This window comes from Lotus japonicus, chromosome 1, assembly GCF_012489685.1.
Source record: "Lotus japonicus ecotype B-129 chromosome 1, LjGifu_v1.2".
Lineage (NCBI taxonomy): Eukaryota > Viridiplantae > Streptophyta > Magnoliopsida > Fabales > Fabaceae > Lotus > Lotus japonicus.
In genome coordinates this window covers 126,841,735-126,861,168 of record NC_080041.1, presented here as the reverse complement: position 1 = coordinate 126,861,168, position 19,434 = coordinate 126,841,735, and the positions used below count along the sequence as shown (strand labels likewise).

Below are 19,434 nucleotides of genomic sequence, written 5' to 3'. Positions count from 1 at the left end.
ACATCCCTTTTACTACTCTACGTCCTCCTCCACCATCACTGCCCTACACCCACCACCACCACCACAATACTCCATCACATGCATGGTCAGCTAACATCTCCACCCTACTGCCACCATCACCAACTTGTACCCTCCACCACCAATGTCGCGTGATACCCTCGACCATTACCACTCAGTAAGATCCACTATCTCCACTTGATATCCTCCAACGCCACGGTCATCCAATATCCTAGACCACCACCACCATCTTGTACCCTCTGCCTTCGTCATCGTCACCCAATACAGTCCACCCCAGTTACGGACTAACATCATCCAATACTTTCATCACCACTCAACCTTCACAATTGCAACTGTCATTATCGCCTGACTTTTTCCTCCATTTACGTAGTTTAATACGCTGCTTCATGACTACCAATGCGTACCATTCATCAACACGTAATAGCACTTATCGCATTGGTCACTAACATTCCGTACCCTCCACCACTGCCTCACCATTCTTGCACACCACAACCAACCAACATCCTTCATTAACGCTACCAATAACATGATCTACCATAAGTGGCATGGTGTTGGTATAAAGTATCTGGCACTTTTTGCGACAATCATTAATTTACATAGTTCAAAACAATTTTTTCAAGCTACAAACAAAAAAATAGGCTAAAAATTACTAATTTTGTTTTTGAAAAATTTGAAACATAAAAACTAAAAACCACCTCAAATTGGGCCTTATAAATTGTATGATCTATCCCAAGTTTTCATCATAATACTTGCATAAAAATCAACTTATAGTTATGCACTAAGATATCTTATAACCGGTAGCTTCAAGGTTAATTCTTTCAACGCTATGAGATTACATTAAGTGGGTAGACTTCTCCAATTTATTTTTCTCCATACACATTATTCTATAATTAAACCATCAACTAAATACACTCACCCTTACGTTATTAGCTATAACATACTTACCACTAAGCCAATGTCATGTTGGTATTAGAGCTTGTACCTTATAAACAAAGTTATAAAAAAGTCATATAATTCCGTATCATTTTCAACAAATTAAATATTAAAAAAGGAAAATGTTTTCTTCACACCTCATTTTGAGGTAGAAGGAAGTGGAGGAGGAGAGAGATAGGAAAAAAAAAAGTAAGAGAGAGAAAGTATGAGATGTAATAGATGATAAGAGGAGAGAGGTAGAAACAAAAATAAGTGAAAATAAAGTGTTTAAAAGATGAGGTGTGTATATATCATTACTATTTAAAAAAACATGATGTCACTTTTATGTTAGAAGAAAATAAAAAACGTCACACATCATTACAAGCCACACATATATATTAAATCAAAAGTCAAAGCCACAGTGCACATGGGTTGAATAATGAATCCGCTTAATCCAATGTGATCGATAGTAAAATACAGGTTTTGGGTAGATAAATACGGGTTAATCGGATGAATTTGATTACAAACTATTTAAAATTGGATCTGAAAATGAATTCATCAAATCCAATCCAAATACCTGAACATATAATAATAATATATATTTTATTATTTTACCCAACCCCTCCATGACTAAAGCTTACTGCAAAGTGTTTTTAAAAGTGTCAAGAATATTAAAACATCGATCACCCATCACCATCAGGCCTAATTCGGTGTTATTTCCAAAAGTGACCATTGACTTTCATATAAAATCAAAGAAACAAAGTCAGCTCAATCCCAGCCGCCCAAATATAAGTTAATTCTTGGATCTTAATATCTGTTGAAAGTCAACAAGGAACCCAGTATATATACATCTAATTAAATGCCACCAAGAAACACAGCAATAATATCTGTAAGTTTGAGTTCAAAATTTTGATGGAAAGGGAGTTAACTCCAATTTTTGATGTTAACATGGTGACAGATGTGGGAGCCACTCATGAGTTGAGCTGTGCCATGCTATCCTCCATGCAGAAGATAACTGATGGTGGCTCTGTTCTGCACATGTGTGTTAGGTGTAACCATCTCGAGGCCTTGAAATTTCTAGTGCAATACGTGAGAGGAGCGCAAGAGCTTCTACATGCCAAAGATAAAGATGGCAACACGGTTCTTCATTTAGCTGTTAGGCTCAGGCAAATTCAGGTACAATTTAGCAGTTCTCTCTAACATATATTGAAAGTAAGATAAATCAAAACAACATACTATTTTTTTAACAAAATTAATAGAATAAAGATGAAGGGCCTTCAGACTACCGGACAGAACGTTAATGACATGTTGTGGAGGCTAGCAGAGTCCCAAAATAACATACTATTTTTAATACACATTATGTTATGAGGTTCTTAGAGCATCTTCAATGCAGTAACTTAATTAGGGTCTTGATCTTATCTTAAAACTAAGTATCTTAATTTTTCTTGTATTGGAGCAAGCTGATGTGGAGGGTTTGACATTTTATTTTTATTTAAGGTATATATCCAATTCAAGACACCAGACCAAAGTAGGATCTTAAATTAAAAAAAAACAAAAATCTGTTATTCATCCCACATCCAACCTTATGGTACACCAAAAGTGAGGTATTGTGAAACCAACCAAAATTAATAAGATACCACCATTAGTGCAAAATTGTAACGATACCTTATTTTTTTTATACATCGAAAAAATGTAACGGTACCTTATGAGTACCTTATATCATATATGGCATTTCAGACCCACAAAAAGAATGATCAAATACCAATTTATAAAGTCCACTTAGTTTTCTTTTTTAAATATCACTTTAAATAGCTTGTTGACTTTTGGAATTTATATCAATAATAAATATTTTGGTAAAGAATAATAGGAGTGAAACAATATTTGAGAGAACAAAAAGTTCAATATTTGTTTGTTGTTTGATAAAAAAAAAACTTGGATGGTTTGTTTCTTTGTTCTGGTGAATTTTTATCAACCAACTATATGAAAACTTTGTCTTTAGTTCTACGGTACGATTGAGGGTCTCATAATCACTTCTATGAAGAAGTTATAAAGCGTTGCTTATAGAGTTGTCATGCTTTGAATCGTGTCACCGCTAAGTCAATCCTAACACGCTATAAGATGTTGGGTAATCATGGTGCAAGCTTTATTACCAGCAAAATTGAGTCTTGCATGAACACACAAGAAAATGGCTCAATGGATGTGACGGTGACACTCGACAGTGGAAGTGGTGCGGCAGCGCTACAGTGGGGCCGGATGGCGGAGGGATGAGGGAGAAGGGTGTCATATCTAGTGGCCGAGAAAGAGGGAGAGGCTGAGGGTGGCAGAGGAGGAGGGAGGTGGACAGATTTGGTGGCGCCATCAGAGGAAGGGTGAGGGCCAGCAAAGGGATGGTGAGGGCTGCCGGAGGAGGGTGGGGAGAGGATGAAGGAGGGACTGAGGGAGAGAATGGCAAAGGAGGAGTGAGGAAGTTGGATCATAGCGTCCCTAGAGGGAGGGTGAAGGTCGGCGGAGAGAGAGTGCGTAAAGGGTTTGAGAGAATGTGAGGGTCAACGCTAATTGGGCTGGAGAATTTAGCGTTGGCGCCAAACCGTCGTTAATTGATAGTGGGTGAACGCTACGTGGGCCGATGATTTTAGCATCTTTCTACATCAACGCTTGTCAGTAAGCTAAGCTAAGTGGCGTCGGCACGCTTTGCACCAGTTTAGCCAACATTAGAAAGACAAAAATAACATCAGCGTCCAACCTGTTGAGAATTTAAGTGCGGAGTTGGAGTCTCACATTGGTTAAGTATGAGTGAGGAGAAGACTTTATAAGAGATGTGACTCATAAACCTAAAGCCTTAAGGTTTTGGGTTTAGATGTGGCGTCGATATTTTTTAGTGTCTTGCTCCTCGGTTTATGGGCTCCCCTGTTCCCCCCTCCCCCCCCACACACACACACACACAACAAATGGTATCAGAGCCCATGGTTCGTGAGACCATGGTAACGACTCCTTTTGTCAAAAGTCTTCCTAGCAGTGTGGCTAGGCGGCAGGTTTCGTTGACGAACATCAGTACAAGGGTGGATATGCTTCCGCGAAGGGGGCCATGATAATGTGGAGGTGACTCGCACTTGAGGGGGAGATTGTTGAGAATTCAAGTGCGGAGTTGAAGTCTCACATTGGTTAAGTATGGGTGAGGAGAAGACTTTATAAGAGATGTGACTCATAAACCTAATGCCTCAAGGTTTTGGGTTAAGACATGACGTCAATATCTTTTAGTGTTTTGTTACTCGGTTCATGAGCTCCCATGTCTCCCCCAACACAACTCAGCACTAATTTTAGACACTAACATGTCCATTTCTTATAGTGACAATGCACAATCGTGTGTTTGTTTCTTTTCTTATACTCCAATTCAACTTTTTATTAATAACATTGACATCAACAACTAAACTGGCTATTTATCATAGATGCTCTGATTCTACCTCATGAGTCCATTATTCCAATAACTTTGTGAATGAAATCACATGAATAATTGTTTTTATATTTCTAAGATTACAAAATACTAATTGGATTTCCATAATTTTGTGTAGATCATAAAATACTTGCTTTCCCTGCCCGAATTGAGAACAACAGTAAACACACTGAATAACACAGGTCAAACAGCTTTGAATATATTGGAGCAGTCTCCAAGAGATTTAACAAGCGTTACAATTGAATGCCTTTTAATTGAAGCAGGGGTTCAAAGAACACCAGATATAGCAACAGAGCAACCGCCACAACTTGCTAGTGAAACAACAGAACCAGCTCAACCTGAACCCTGTACAAGGTTGGAGAAATTCTATTCAAAGTATCTCCAATGCCAAGGTAACTGGATAGAAGACACACGTGGTACATTGATGATAGTCGCCACCGTGATCGCCACCATGACTTTCCAATCAGCACTAAACCCGCCCGGTGGAGTGTGGCAAGAGAACACGCGAACCGGCGCCTACACGTGCGCCAGCGCCGCCCGTGGCATCTGTCAAGCAGGGACAGCAGTTGTGGGATATGACTGGTCTGAAGACTACGTGAAATTCATGACCTTCAACACGGTGTCGTTTTTTTCGTCGCTCTGCGTTGTTCTGGTTCTGATTAGCGGGTTTCCGCTGAAGAACAAGGTCATCATGGGTATCTTGACAGTTGCAATGACAGTTGCATTGACGTTCATGCTGCTCACGTATTTGTGGGCAATTGGATTAGTGACCCCTAATCATATTTATTATAAGGCTTACTGGATGGGCTATGTTTATGGTGCTGCTTGGGTTATCATACTTGTGATTGTTGGTTTAATTCATGTAGCAAGATTGGTGTTCTGGATGATGAAAAGGAAGGAGGTGGAAAGGTGAAGGACTGAAGGTGCATGTCCTCAAGGTCCCTATAATGAGAATAACATAGAGGATCACAATGTTCTAGTGTCGGTTTTTTTGCAATCAATGACTGTATATATATATAACCATATCTAAATGTTTCACTAGGACTCACCTCGCCTGCTATATATATTGCGAGGTGCCACAACCATGTACGTAGCAGTTTTTACCCAAATGTGAGTATGAGTATGAGACACTAGAAGAAATTATTGACGGCCGGTTTTATACCGTCACAAACTTATAAGAAGCGTAGGTATAAATTTGTTTAAATTATATATGAAACAGTGAAAGTAATATAAGAAGTTATTTTCAATATTCTCATTATATTCTCAATGATGGAGGTTCACAGTGCTAATGTGATGCTCTGCTAGCACGAATTTGGGCTGCTATCTAGTTTAAGACGGTCTCATTTGTACAATCATATCCCTTACTCAAATATTTCCCAATCAATAGGGATGGCTGATCTTCAATAAATTAAAACATTTACATATAAAAAAAAAAAAAAATTGATGTGTCAAATGTTCCAAATAAGGCAAATTAAAAACTATGACCAACCACATGTAGGTCTTGGTTAAAATATTTTATGCTCAATACACCTAAAATCATCAAGAGTCCACCTAATATGCACCACTTTTTAGTGGTGTAACTTTGCACCACTATGTTAATTGTCCATTTTATCCCTGTTCAAAAAATTAATCCCATCAAAATCCACCTGGTAATACCAATATTTTTTTCTTTTTATAAAATAATTTTTTTAACAAGGGTAAAATGGACAATTGGTATAGTGGTGCAAGATTGCACCACTAAAAAGTGGTGCACATTAGGTGGCACCTAAAATCAAAGTCTTAACTTCTTTTCCTCTATGTATACGAGCCTTTCCATGTTACATTCAGCAGCTTGCCGGCTTGATGTTATCAAAGTATTCACATTGTGCTCAATCATTCACGTACATTATCTTGTTATTATCATTTCTTCTCTAACCTCACTGATTATATATTAGTACATCAATCAATATTCCTCAAATGGAGATTTTTGCAGCAGATCCAAATCAACAGGACGAGACAATGAGAGAACTCTATGATGCATCATTAAATGGATGTGTAAGTACCTTAAAAACTCTGATTCAAAGGGATCCTCTTATACTCAACAGAGTTCCACTCTATCCCTTCACTGAAACCCCACTACACATAGCCTCTTTGCTAGGACACACAGAGTTCTGCCATGTTCTTCTTGACATGAATCCAAGTTTAGCAGGTGAAGTGAACTCAGAAGGGCGTTACCCTCTTCATCTGGCTTCGGCTAAAGGCCACACCGAGATTGTGAAAGCTCTGTTGCTCACAAATTCTGGTATTTGCTTGATTCGGGATAAAGATGACAAGCTTCCTCTCCATTTTGCTGCGATGAGAGGACGCCTTGGAGTCATCAAGGAGTTGATCAGAGCCAAGCCACACTCCGTTAGGGAGATGGATGAGAATGATGATGGTTCCCTTCTGCACTTGTGCGTACGCTATAACCATCTAGAGGCCTTGAAATTTCTAGTGGAATCAGTAAGAGGAGACAATCAATTCCTCTGTACCAAAGACATAGAGGGCAACACTATTTTGCATTTAGCTGTGAGGCGCAGACAAATTAAGGTACTATATTTCATTCAACTAAACAAAAGTTTGAGGTCCTTCATCAGCTTAATTTCTAAAATATAATGGCATGAAATGGGACACTGGGAGTAGGGATGGCACCCATGCGGACATGGATTATGATCCTAATCTTAGTCCCCAAATTTGTCTCGGAGAAATTTTTGCTTTCATCCTCATTCCTATGAGGAAAAAATCCCCAAGTTGGGCTTCAAATGGAGCAATCCGTGCGGGAATCCCCATCTTGGAGGACATCCCTATCTGGGAGTCCCTTTTCTCTTCTCTCCTTCCTTTTCTCTGCTGATGTGTTTATTTTGTTCTATTCTCTCCTTTTTCTCTGCTGATCTGTTAATTTTGTTCTCTTCCCCCTCTTTTTCTCTGCAGATATGTTAATTTTGTTCTCTTCTCCCTCTTTTTCTCTGCTGATATGTTGATTTTGATTAACATGTGATAGGGAAGGGTAAAATATAAAATAAAATAAAAAAAGGTTCTTTCAAGTGAAAGATAATTTTAAATAGAAATGAAACAAGTTGGGGTAGTCAAATAACACCTCTTCTATAATCTTTGCAGATCATTAAATTCTTGCTTTCACTATCTGAAATGAGGACAGCATTAAGCACTTTGAACAGGGTGGGTTTAACACCTTTGGACATGTTGGTGAACCGTCCAAGAGATTCTATTAGACTTAGAATTGAACACATTTTAACTGAAGAAGGAGCTCAATCCTCACCGATCAATGATCCTCCAAAATGCAATGGTACACCACAACCACCACATCCCTCACTAAGCAATGATCCTCCTGAACCATCACAGTCCTCACCAAGCAATAATCCTACACAACCTCCCTCACAAAGCATTGATCCTCTACAACCATCACCACCCTCACCTAGCAATGGCCCTACACAACCACAACCAACACAACCCTCACCAAGCCATGACCCTCCACAAACATCACCGAGCAATGATCCTCCACAACCACCCTCACCAAGCAATAATCCTCCACAACCACAACACCCCTCACCAAGCAATGTTCTTTCACAACCACCATCACCCTCACCGAGCATAGCTGCTAATGAACAACATGAAAGTAGTAGATGGGACAAGTTTGAGAAGTTCTGCACAACCTACCTCATAAACCAAGGATACTGGATAGACGGAAGAACAAAGGAAACATGGATGATCGCGGCCACTGTGATCGCAACCATGACTTTTCAGTCAGTGTTAAGCCCACCAGGCGGTGTGTGGCAAGCGGATTCAACAGACGGTGGCTACGCCTGCAAAGATTATGGTTTCTGTGAAGCGGGAACTGCAGTTGTGGGTTATGTTTGGTCCCCAGACTTTCTAAAATTCGTTTTCTTCAACTCCGCTTCTTTCTTCTTTTCTCTCTGTGTACTTTTGATTCTCATTAGCGGGTTCCCGCTGGGGAATAAGGTCATCATGTAGATCTTGGCGGTTAAGATGCTCGTTGCTATCACATTCATGCTACTCACGTACATGTGGGCATTGGGATTGGTGTGTCCCAATCATATTTATTATAGAATTCGTGATTTGGGGTATATTTTGGTCGGTATTTGGTCTTTCTTACTTGGTGTTGTTGGTTTGATTCAAATTATCAGAATAGTCTTGTGGGTTAGGTCAAGGCGCAGGTCCTCAACAAATGCTTCACTAACTCAAAGTTCTCTTGGTCGATCGGCTTAATGACTAAAGGTGGAAGTTGTTGCTTGGAAATTTTCTTCATACATCTCGTGTGGTGTATATATAGACATTCCATATGGCATGAGAGTGGAACGAAAAATGAAAGGATAAATGATGCAAGTAGTCGTAAAAGCGGGGCGATCAGCCAAGATAAATTTTGTTCTTAATAGAGTAGTACTTAAATTTGTTTTGGCCCCCCTTAAATTCTTTATACTGTTTTCTTTTTATCTAGAGATTATTAATTTTTCTTATTATGTTAGTTTTTATTTTTATTTCCATATGTAACCAAAAAAAAATCCGTCTTTTTGCCTATTTTTTTCTGGTTCTGTCGTCCCTGTATGGACCAAATCAGAGGTGTTGATGCTCTAAACAAGAGCTAGTGTAACAACTAAATTACAATAAAGATGTTAGTATTGTTTCACAGAAATTTATGTTTAGTTATTGCGAGCCTGGGATTTAAATTGGTGTTAGTTCTGTTTTTTCTTTGTGAGTTAGTGTGATACTTTGATGGTTTGGAGCTAATTAATCATCAAGTGTGCTTCTTTTGTTTTGTTCTTTTGTCTACTCTGAGTTAACTTGGTAATTTACTTTTGATTTCAGAAAAAAACAAAATACAAGAGTTTTGTTAATAAATTGATGTTTGGAAGAATGACTTCGTCATAAAGTCTATTTGATGCTCTATGGCTCAAATTGGCCCTTTTGACATAGTAACAATAATCTCTTCTCATTCATTTTACATAGAATGATAACCACTTTCTTTAAGTTATCTTAAATTTTGTCACTTTTCGTTGATCTATCAAGGCTCCTTTTGTCCCAATTATAAGAACAATGGTTAAAAGGATGAAGAAAACGTTAAATGGACTTATTCAAGACACTTGGTTTAAAGAAAGTTCTATCCTATTCCTATCCGATTTTATGCTTAATCGCGTCCTGTCTTTGCCTGACAGTCAAAGATAGAGCTCTTGAGAGAGTTTTGGGTCACAACCACTCATATCAACTTAGTTAAGTAAATAAAAAAACTAAAAGATATTAATTCAAATTCCAGTTTACTTGAATGAAACCATTAGCTATAATGAACTATGGTTATGAAGTTTGGCGCATCTATATAACCAAACCCTCCACTCAAGCTCGCACTACAAGAGTTTCACTGATTACCCATAATTTTTACCAACGGTTACCAGTCAGTAAGTCATATGTCAGTTATTAATTTATTTTTTAATGTTTTTTTAATAATATTACCTTTTGCCAAGCCATCGGTAGCTCATTAGGCAAAACTGCACAGTCCTCTATTAGGTTCTTTAATCCATCATACATTCACATTATAAATTACATTTTATTTTTAAGGAACTAGGAAGGTGGGTCAAATATAATGTCTAAGGCAATTGGTTTATATTATGATGTTAATTATCTAAACCAAAGTATATATAACCAAGGAACTAAACACGCTCTTACCAGGAGCTTGATCCTCTTAAATGACTGCATTGAGAAGTTTCCGCATAAGCATGCATGTTTTAGCCAAAATATAGTCATAATAAGAGGAAGTGAAAGCCTGCAAATTATGGACATGAATGATAGACGATAGCAAAGCAAGGGCTTCTTTTGTAAAAAGGATCATGGGGGAAATATCAAATTAAGGAAAACTATGTTGAACTGAAGTTGAAATTATAATTCCGTGATAACATAGGTCCATAAACAACCATAATTCAAAATACAAACAAGTAAAACATCGGTTCACAGAACAAGAAAACGACCATAATAGAAGAAGGGAGACCAGGGAAAACCAGGATGATATTTCACATGTACAGTCCTTCCGGCACCCCTTCTTTCTTCTTAAACATAACTTTATCCTTTGCTTTCTTAAAGTCTGCATGCGTCACCTGAAGAACAAGATATAATAAACATTTAGTATAAAAAATTGCTAATACACTAGCAAAAGACCTTAACCTAGAAAATAGAGAATTGCACAAATAAGACCTTAACGAATGTTCAAGTTACCAATGAAATGCAAAATAAGATCACGAACAAAAATTATGAATGCAAGGGAAACAGTAGGAGCTCTATTCTTCATGGTGGAAGGGAAAATTGAAATAGCCAAGAGATCACTTTTTGCATATTTATTGTCAGTCTGTCACTGATGGGGATTATATCTTTTTTTACTTTGTTTTTTTCTTTTTTAAAATATAAGGTGTATTTGAATGGCATTACATTCCACAACTCTTGTTAACACACACACACAGCATATATTTGTAGCCAATACCACATAAAGAGAGAAGATTTTGATTGTTCACTAATCTCTGTGTGTGTGCATAAAAATTAAAAACTAGAGACCAAGGGGTAAATTCTTCTCTATCTTTTCCTCTCTCTAAATTCCAAGAGATGCATCTAAAGTGAAATCTTATCTTAGTTCCATTTCCTCAATCTTCCTAATATTTCAACCCTTGTTCAATTTTTTTCCTGCCACGTTCTTCTAGGGTTCTGAAAAAGTTGGTTTCTCTAAAATTGAGAGTTCAAATTCAAACATCAACCAATCTATGCTACATTTTGTTATCTTAGCTTAATATATGATTTGGACCATAAAATAAGCTTGCTAGCATTACTAATTTCAAAATTCAAAACACCAACAGAGTACCACAATTATTTTCACGGGATGGCATTGGTTTGGTCATAATTGCACATAAGATATAGAATCTAATTCTAACCTTCATTCGGCGTTCTCGTAAAGCAAGTAAACCAGCTTCAGTACATATTGCCTTTATATCAGCTCCAGAGAACTCATCTTTAGTCATAACAAATTCTTCTAAGTTGACATCATCAGCCAATGTCATCCTTGATGTGTGTATCTGAATTTAAGAATTAAAACATTAGTCATACCATCAAGCAGCGAATCAGCAAAAGTAGCATCCGTGGTGTTGTTTTCACAAAACATGCTTACCTGGAAAATGCGTCTCCTTGTCTTGATATCAGGGAGAGGAAACTCAATCTTCCTGTCTATTCGACCAGGACGTAGCAGAGCTGGATCAAGGCTTTCAATTCTGTTGGTGGCAAGGATAACTTTTACATCTCCCCTTGAATCAAAACCATCTAACTGGTTCAACAACTCCAACATAGTCCTTTGAATTTCTCGTTCTCCACCTGAATGAGCATCATACCTGCACGGCATCCAAGAGAGTTATACTACAAAGTGTTCCAAGATATCACTCCTTCACCAGTCACATACCATCTCCCCAAAACAAAAATATAACCTTCAAGAAAACAGGACAGAAAAGTCTATGGCACCCGGTGATAAGTCAATATGCTGATGTTTAATAACCTACCTCTTTGTACCAACAGCATCAATTTCATCGATGAAGACAATAGAAGGGGAAAGATCATCAGCAACTCGGAAAAGTTCCCTCACAAGTTTTGGACCATCTCCCAAGTATTTTTGTATCAATTCACTACCAACAACACGTAAGAACGTTGCTGATGTTGAGTTTGCCACAGCCTGAAAGCAAACAAGGTTTGACTTAGACCAAATCGATTGTGCAGAAAGTAGTGCATCACATGCAATAATAAAAACAACACAGTTAGACATGGGCCAATAAATGTGTACCATAACTAGACACAGGTCGAACTACATTCCTAGTAACGATCATGTACAAGTTCTGATAATATGACACCAAAAAAATAACCCTTCGTTTGTTTAATTGTTTTTTTTTTCTAAATGCAAACTATTGCTTTTTGACTCAGATTTACAGTTAATTAATGTTGACTAGCATCAGTTAGGAATAAATAATTTGATGAGATTTTCAAATGCTTCTACAACATCAATATAATATTAAGTAGTCTGGAATTCGATCCTTGCTGCCATCCATTATTCTAAAAAAAAAGTTGAATTTCAGCACAAGGTAGGTGGACATATGCATTGTCCATTCTTGAGGCCCAGTGAACTCTTCCATGAGGGGCAGTTAAAAATATAAAATAAAACCACTAATGTGCCTTCTCCCAACAACTTAAGCTTAGTTGGTCTATGAGCAAATAATTTCAGACCCCATGTTATTCATTTATTGTGAAGAATGCTTATTGGTAACTTAGAGATAGCGTACAAAGAAATGAGAAACACAAACAGGAATTGTTGAAATTTTATACCAAAGGCCCTGTAAGAAACACATAAACTGCACACCTTTGCAAGCAATGTCTTCCCAGTTCCAGGTTCTCCATATAAAATGACCCCCTTAGGAGGTTTTATACCAATGTCTTCATACAGTTCAGGATGTGTCAAAGGAAGCTCAACTGCTTCTTTAATTTCCTGAATCTGGGCATCCAAACCACCAATGTCAGCATAAGATTCCAAAGGAGCCTTCTCAACCTTCATGACAGAGACCATTGGATCAACTTCATCTTGAAGAAGCCCAACAACAGAAAGAACCTGGTAAAGAATCATACACGATAAGAAATATTAAAACTTCCGTATATATCCATATCAACAGTACAAGAAGGGATGGCAATTCAGAAGCACAGACAACAATTATGTTAACCAACATTTCACCCCAAAGAAACATGGTTCAAAAATATATTTTACTAACAACTTTCCCTCCACCATCTTTCCAGGTTTTGGTGTTCATAAATCAGTTACAATATATTATCATGCCTCTCAAGTTTAATTCATCATTTCTTCAACAAGACAGGAACAGCTCCTAGTTTATATTTTCTGTAGATTATCATGCAACTTTCCATAACAAGATTCGCAGAATACACCAAACAACAACAGGGACAACATAAATCTCTCCTAACATGTTGTCATCAAAAAGAGAAAAACCCTTATCTAAATACATGGATTAGGACCCTCTCGTGTGAAAATTCTCTCATGTTGAAATTTTGTGCCTAACTCTCTTCATGATCATTTGAAGGGTCCCACCTAACCCTATTTGATGCATACATGTGAATTTAGACATGAGCGAACATGGGAGAATTTTCAAGGGATCCATATCCCTAAAGAGTAAATACATACACAACCTCTCTCACGCAATTAACACCAAATCCCCAAAAGGTTGAAAACCCAATGAGGTATGAATCATGTAAAGCTTAGTGTTATAAAAGCTTGCCATATTGATATTTTCATTTCACCATCTTGTAATGTGGAATTGTGTATGTGTCAACTAATAAACATCTCCCTGATATAACAGACCGATAACTGATGTCAATTTCAGGGTTTAATATAATGTCAATTAAGAGATGCATTAACCAAAATTTCCACCCACTCAACCATCAAACCAGCTATTACATATCAAAACAAGTTCACTTGATAACACTAACAGCAAAATCACTTTAAACTCCACCAATTCAGCCTAAAAACACAAACCCTCACTCTTCAATTCATAATCACTTCCCCCTAATCAGAAAATACACAGCTTAATTACAAAACCCTAAACCAAAAATCCATAACAAACACTCACTACTCAATCAAAAACCTAAAAACAATTCAAGACTCGAAACCCTACCTTGTTATGCATCAAAATCGCGCATCCAGGCTCCAATTGATCCTTATCAACAAACGACAAGATGCCAACATAGTACTCAGGCCCAACCGAAGAGGAAACAATAGCATGATTCTCATCAATGAGCTCTTCAAGATTCCCAACACTCATCGGCGAACCCCTAAGGTCATCGACCTTGGATCTGTCCTCTTCAGCCTTCTCCTCCTGAGGCTTGAGTCGTTCCTGGTTGGCCACGAACTCCTCCTCCATCAAGAGATAGTCCTTGATTCGCTCCAGCTTCAACAGCCTCAGCTTGCACTTCGACAACGGCGTCACCGTCGGCAACCGCGCTGCCGCCTCAGGGCCCTTCTGCTTCCGCTGCTTGCGGCCAACGCGTGCTGGAGGCGCCGCCGGCTCGAACTTCTTCTCCTTCTTGTCGCCGCCGTCGGGTTTTCGGTCACCCGGTAGACCTTGCCGGTTCAAACCGCCCGGAGTTCCTTGACCCATCTTGCTTTTTTTTTTCGAATCGCTTTGCGAGAGAGAGTAAGAAAGAGAGAGAAGGAGAATGAAGAATGATACACTCTAGTTTGCTTTCCATTCAAGTTAAGAGTTTAAGACCGTGTGTTATTTTGTTGGGCCTGTTACATCACGTTACAATTTTTTGTTTTTTGCATATTTGGGCTAACTGATAGTCACAGGTCCGGCCCAACAACTAAGAGAAATAAAAACTTTTCACAATAAAAACCATAATTTGTTGTTGACCCGGAAAGAAATGCAAACTTATGGATGACCAAAATGTTGGTGGACACACATTTTTTATGTGGACATCAAAATATATTGAGAAGATTAAAAAGTACAATATCACATATGTAATGTGATATGATAGAAAAAGAAAAAAACAAATGTATATATGAATGTTGTTATTGTTTAAAGATGTAAAAATTAGGTAATTTCACCTACTCGATACTCCTCTAGTTTGGTGTGTCTTAGGCTGCTCTTAGCTACTTGGTCTATAATCGCTGAAGATATTGGTAACAAAATGGACATGGGTACACTTTATAATATATGTATATTATATATATATATATATATATTTAGTTTGCTGTGCTTTCCACTCCTCTGGGTTTTTTTTACCCATTGGTCCCTTGTCTTTGTAACTGTTTGCTGCTTTCTTTTTTTTCCTTTTCTTTGGTTTCTTTGTTTGTTGTATTGGGTTGAAGTACCCCTTGTACTTCCAGTTCAATACAAATTTGGCTTATCAAAAAAAAAAAAATTAAACATGAAGTTTTCTAGAAAAAAAAGAGAAGATAGCTAGTGGTAAAGAATATTGTTATTACAATTTGTGGGGTGGAAAGGTTCAATTTTCGATGAAAGAGTTTTTATTATTTTTTCAGTTGATCTCCTTTTTAAAAAAAGTAACAATGCTATTATTTATGTAATAAATCAAAAACATTATTGGGTGACGCTATTTCGACTAGGCCATTTTGTATAATAAAACACAACTTGCACTGATAAATATATATATTTCATATCTATAGTATTCGCAAAGAAAAGCGGAAAAGTGGGAGGACCATGGCGCGCCATGGTGGGACACCGCTGTCCCTCCGCCCCTGATAATTGGTCTCCCTTACAATAGATCTATAGAACCGGCAAGCCTTCACAATTAGGATAGTGAAAAACTGTAGTATTAAGAAGGTTTTCAATTTTAACCACGAGGTGCAGTGTGGTAGTTTCTTACCTAATCCTTTAACTAAAAGGTCAAGGTTTAATCATCTCCTATAATAAAATACATTTTGTGGCTAACGGTTTGTCGCTTAATTCAAGCACCTGCAGTGAAAAAATTAGTTATTATTATTGACGGTGGTCCAAACCAAAAAGAAAATTTTCCATTTTGAATTTCCTTACCACCTTCTTTTTTAGTTATCATCATGTTATGTACATTGGTGTTTGTTTTTTATCGCAAAACATTGTGGTATTGCTCATTTGGGGGTTTGTTTTTCCCTTTTATGATGTAAATGTGGTTTTGCCACTCTAATAATACTTTTTTTCGATACATCGCAAAAATCCACCCTAATAATACTAGTCCACCTTATAATTAAGAAGAGGGTTATTTATGTAGCACATGATCAAAATCATCGATCAAACGTGTAATTTGTATGATTTTTTGTTTATTTATTTGTGTTCTTTACTTATTTTGTATATTTATCAATTGCCTTAACTACCTCGTTTTCAATCTTTCAATAACAATCTATAAGTGTATTTTGAATAATTCTAGGAACATACATACATACATTAAAGAACAATGTCTCTTCATCAAGCAATTAATTACTATTAAGAGATAGAATCGTTAGGTTGGTTTCTTAGCTACTCATGCTACAATTCTTAGATCTAAAATTATTTGAACCAACACCATATCATTTTATTAATGTTCATGACAGAATCTTAAATACACCTGCTAATAAAGGCTAGAATAGAAAGTAGGTGATGGTTATTTACCACTTCTACTATTATTGACCCACCTTGGTTCTTATTCAAATGGATCATTCAATTGACCTGCGACACTATACTACCCACCTTGCCAATTGCCAGCACCGGAACTCGTAAATGTAACACGGAACCTGTTGCAATCTGCAGATCCCATCTACTTCTTCACCTTTATTTAAAACTTCACCAAACCTTCTCATTTAGTAGTTAATACCGGTCACTCTTGTTCATCCTGGTCATCATGGAGAACCACTAAGAATAGAATGCTTGTCCAAAGCTTGGATATTTTGTGGAAAGTTTGGATTTGTCTAATTGTCTGTGTGTCTTTTTACTAGTAGAGTACAAAGATATTTCACCAAATTTGAAGCATTGACTGGTCTCTTTCCAAATATTAATTGTGTCATGTCATATTTACATCGAATATGTATTCACTCCTTCAAATTCAAATGTATACTGATGAATAATCCAGTGGTACCCATCAGATTGAACGGGTACTTGATATGGCAGTACCTTGTAGGGGTCTTCCTAATCTGCTACTCTCGTCATCATGTTTGCCTCTTCTCTAGTATATTTTCATTTAATTTGGTCCAAATTAACTATGTTTGGTCAAGACCCTCCACATATAATACTAAATCATAATTGTCCCCAAATTAACTCGTACTAAAATATAGCTACAGTTTACATCCAACCGTGAACACCATTTGCTGTTCCCTTATAAAAAACGAAGGACGTGATATCAATACGAAAAAGATGATATGATTCTTTATTTTTTAATGCAAAGGAAAGAAAAAAGATAAAACGTACAGGAACCAGAAGGCAGACAAGCCACCGCCTATGAGAAGCCAAAATAATAAAAATAAAAAAATCATTATAGGAGGTGTTGTTGATAATTCAAGTGTGAGTTTGAGTTTTACCTTGGTTATAGTGAGATAAAGGCCTTATAAGAGATGTGACTCAATGTTCTAGATTTTGATTAAGATGTGACGTCAGATTCTCTTTATAATCTTTAGTGTAAGCTCATTAGGCTCCCCTTATCTCTCCAACAAGTGGTATTAGATTGAGCTGGTGGTTGGTGCAACCATGGTTACGTTTCTTGTGTCAAAACTTCCTAGCAGTATGGCTAGACGGTCATTTTATTTTATTTTATTTTATTGAGAAAAAATATTAATCATTTTATAATGCTAAAAAACATTTATGACGACTTAAGAGTAAGTTGAGTCAGTTTGGTCAATCAATATGAAGCAACTCTGCACCTAAACGAATATTTACTCAAAATTTAGGGTTTGACAAATTAAAAATAAGAACATTAGGTATACCTAATAGGAATAATTCTTACAAGCGTCAAACCAGCGATACTCAAAGAATACTAAGTCCTCAAAGCTTATTAGGAGAGAGAAACATGAAACACATCATGATCTTAAGTGAAAGCGTAAAGCGAGACATGAGTTAGTGATAAGGAAGTATGATAACAACTTAAACTAGTAAGCCGAAATTCTTCTTATAAATAGTAAAAAATTATTTGTAACAAACAAACATCATAATCATTAAATTAAATTACAAATTTCATGTACTTATCTTCTTTTCCTAGCTACTTTTATTCATTCCTTATCTTTTATTTATCTTTCCGTGATGTAATAAAAGCATTTACATTCAATTTACTTAATCGTTTATTGTTTATATTATTTGCCGTTTTTCTCCGTACCATATAGTTCCCAACTAACATTTCTCTCGCATCTTAGTAACAATAATCAAAAGTTTTTTGAATTCTTTATGAATCTGTATTGATGAATTAAGCCTCTTTCTCAAGTACTGGTTCAGTTCGTTGGTTACTTAGCTGACTCACGGCTAATCATAACTCATAATCCTAGCTACTTTATTTGAACCAACGTGCATGTTTGTCAACATGAAAGATCATTTGCACCTTATAATCGTGGATTTAGCATGGATACTCATTATCGTCATAAAAAGGGAGACAGAAAAAAGAATGCATTCATAAAATGGCCTTAAACTCACATATTGCTTACGTTACTTCCAGCTGAAACATACATGATCACAAATATATATATATATATATATATATATATAACGCTCACAATATATAAAACTTAAAACAGAGTTGGAAGGACACGATAAACGTTAGCGAAATGCTACGCACGACAAGAACTTAAACGACAAAAAACACAGATTAAAACGATCGAAAGGTAAAAGAAAGACTACAAGCCATGCCAGGCACGTTGGTCTATCTCAAGGGAAAGGAACAACCCCAGCACCGCCAGTTCCGGTTCCAAAACCGCCACCAATAGGGCCCACACCACCAATACCTCCTATGCCAGCGGCGCCACCGAGTCCGCCGCCAAGCCCACCCCCAAGCCCACCGCCGAACCCGCCACCTACTCCGGCTCCTCCAAAAGGCAGCCCGTTGTTCCCAATACCTGAAATACCTCCAATACCACCATACGAGACGAAGTTCTTCTGGTCGTTCAGACCAGCATCGCTTGGTGTAGTTCTTGCACTTGCAGCCACAGCAAGAGCTAGAACCAGCACCAAGATACTCATACACCCCCTAGCCATCTCTCTCTCACTGATATTTCTCTCCCACAAACTAGGAGTATATGTTGTACTACAAAAGGTAATTTCACTCACTCTGTTTGTAGTGTTGTGGCAAAGTTTGTTTGGGGAGTGTAATTTTATAGGGGGGAAACTTAAACTACTTGTTGGAGGGACAGTTGAGCATGGTAAATGGACTTTAATGTCATTGCAGGGTCTTGCTGGTTGTCACCAGACACATTATACGAAGTAAATATTAAAATTACAGATTAATTTTTGAAGATTTGCTAATGGAAAATAAACAGT

General features: G+C 37.2%; 3 protein-coding genes across 3 annotated transcripts; 1 reads left to right on the top strand and 2 right to left on the bottom strand.

Annotated features, from left to right (window-relative positions):
* The first annotated feature begins 5,298 nt into the window (after positions 1-5,298).
* LOC130730457 (uncharacterized) lies at positions 5,299-9,095 on the top strand. The gene is made up of 2 exons (XM_057582468.1): positions 5,299-6,949; positions 7,517-9,095. Exons 1-2 carry the CDS (start codon positions 6,338-6,340, stop codon positions 8,387-8,389), a joined length of 1,485 nt encoding a protein of 494 aa, XP_057438451.1. The 5' UTR covers positions 5,299-6,337; the 3' UTR covers positions 8,390-9,095.
* Positions 9,096-10,264: 1,169 nt separating this feature from the next.
* LOC130730455 (26S proteasome regulatory subunit 4 homolog A) lies at positions 10,265-14,682 on the bottom strand. Its single transcript, XM_057582467.1, has 6 exons — positions 14,122-14,682; positions 12,804-13,049; positions 11,956-12,125; positions 11,574-11,790; positions 11,341-11,481; positions 10,265-10,518 (listed from the first exon to the last, which is right to left on the bottom strand). The coding sequence occupies exons 1-6, from the start codon at positions 14,602-14,604 to the stop codon at positions 10,435-10,437; spliced, it is 1,341 nt and encodes a 446-aa protein (XP_057438450.1). The 5' UTR covers positions 14,605-14,682; the 3' UTR covers positions 10,265-10,434.
* A 3,874-nt stretch (positions 14,683-18,556) lies between these two features.
* LOC130730452 (glycine-rich protein 5-like) lies at positions 18,557-19,245 on the bottom strand. The gene has a single exon (XM_057582465.1). The coding sequence runs from the start codon at positions 19,150-19,152 to the stop codon at positions 18,826-18,828; it is 327 nt and encodes a 108-aa protein (XP_057438448.1). The 5' UTR covers positions 19,153-19,245; the 3' UTR covers positions 18,557-18,825.
* Positions 19,246-19,434: the final 189 nt, after the last annotated feature.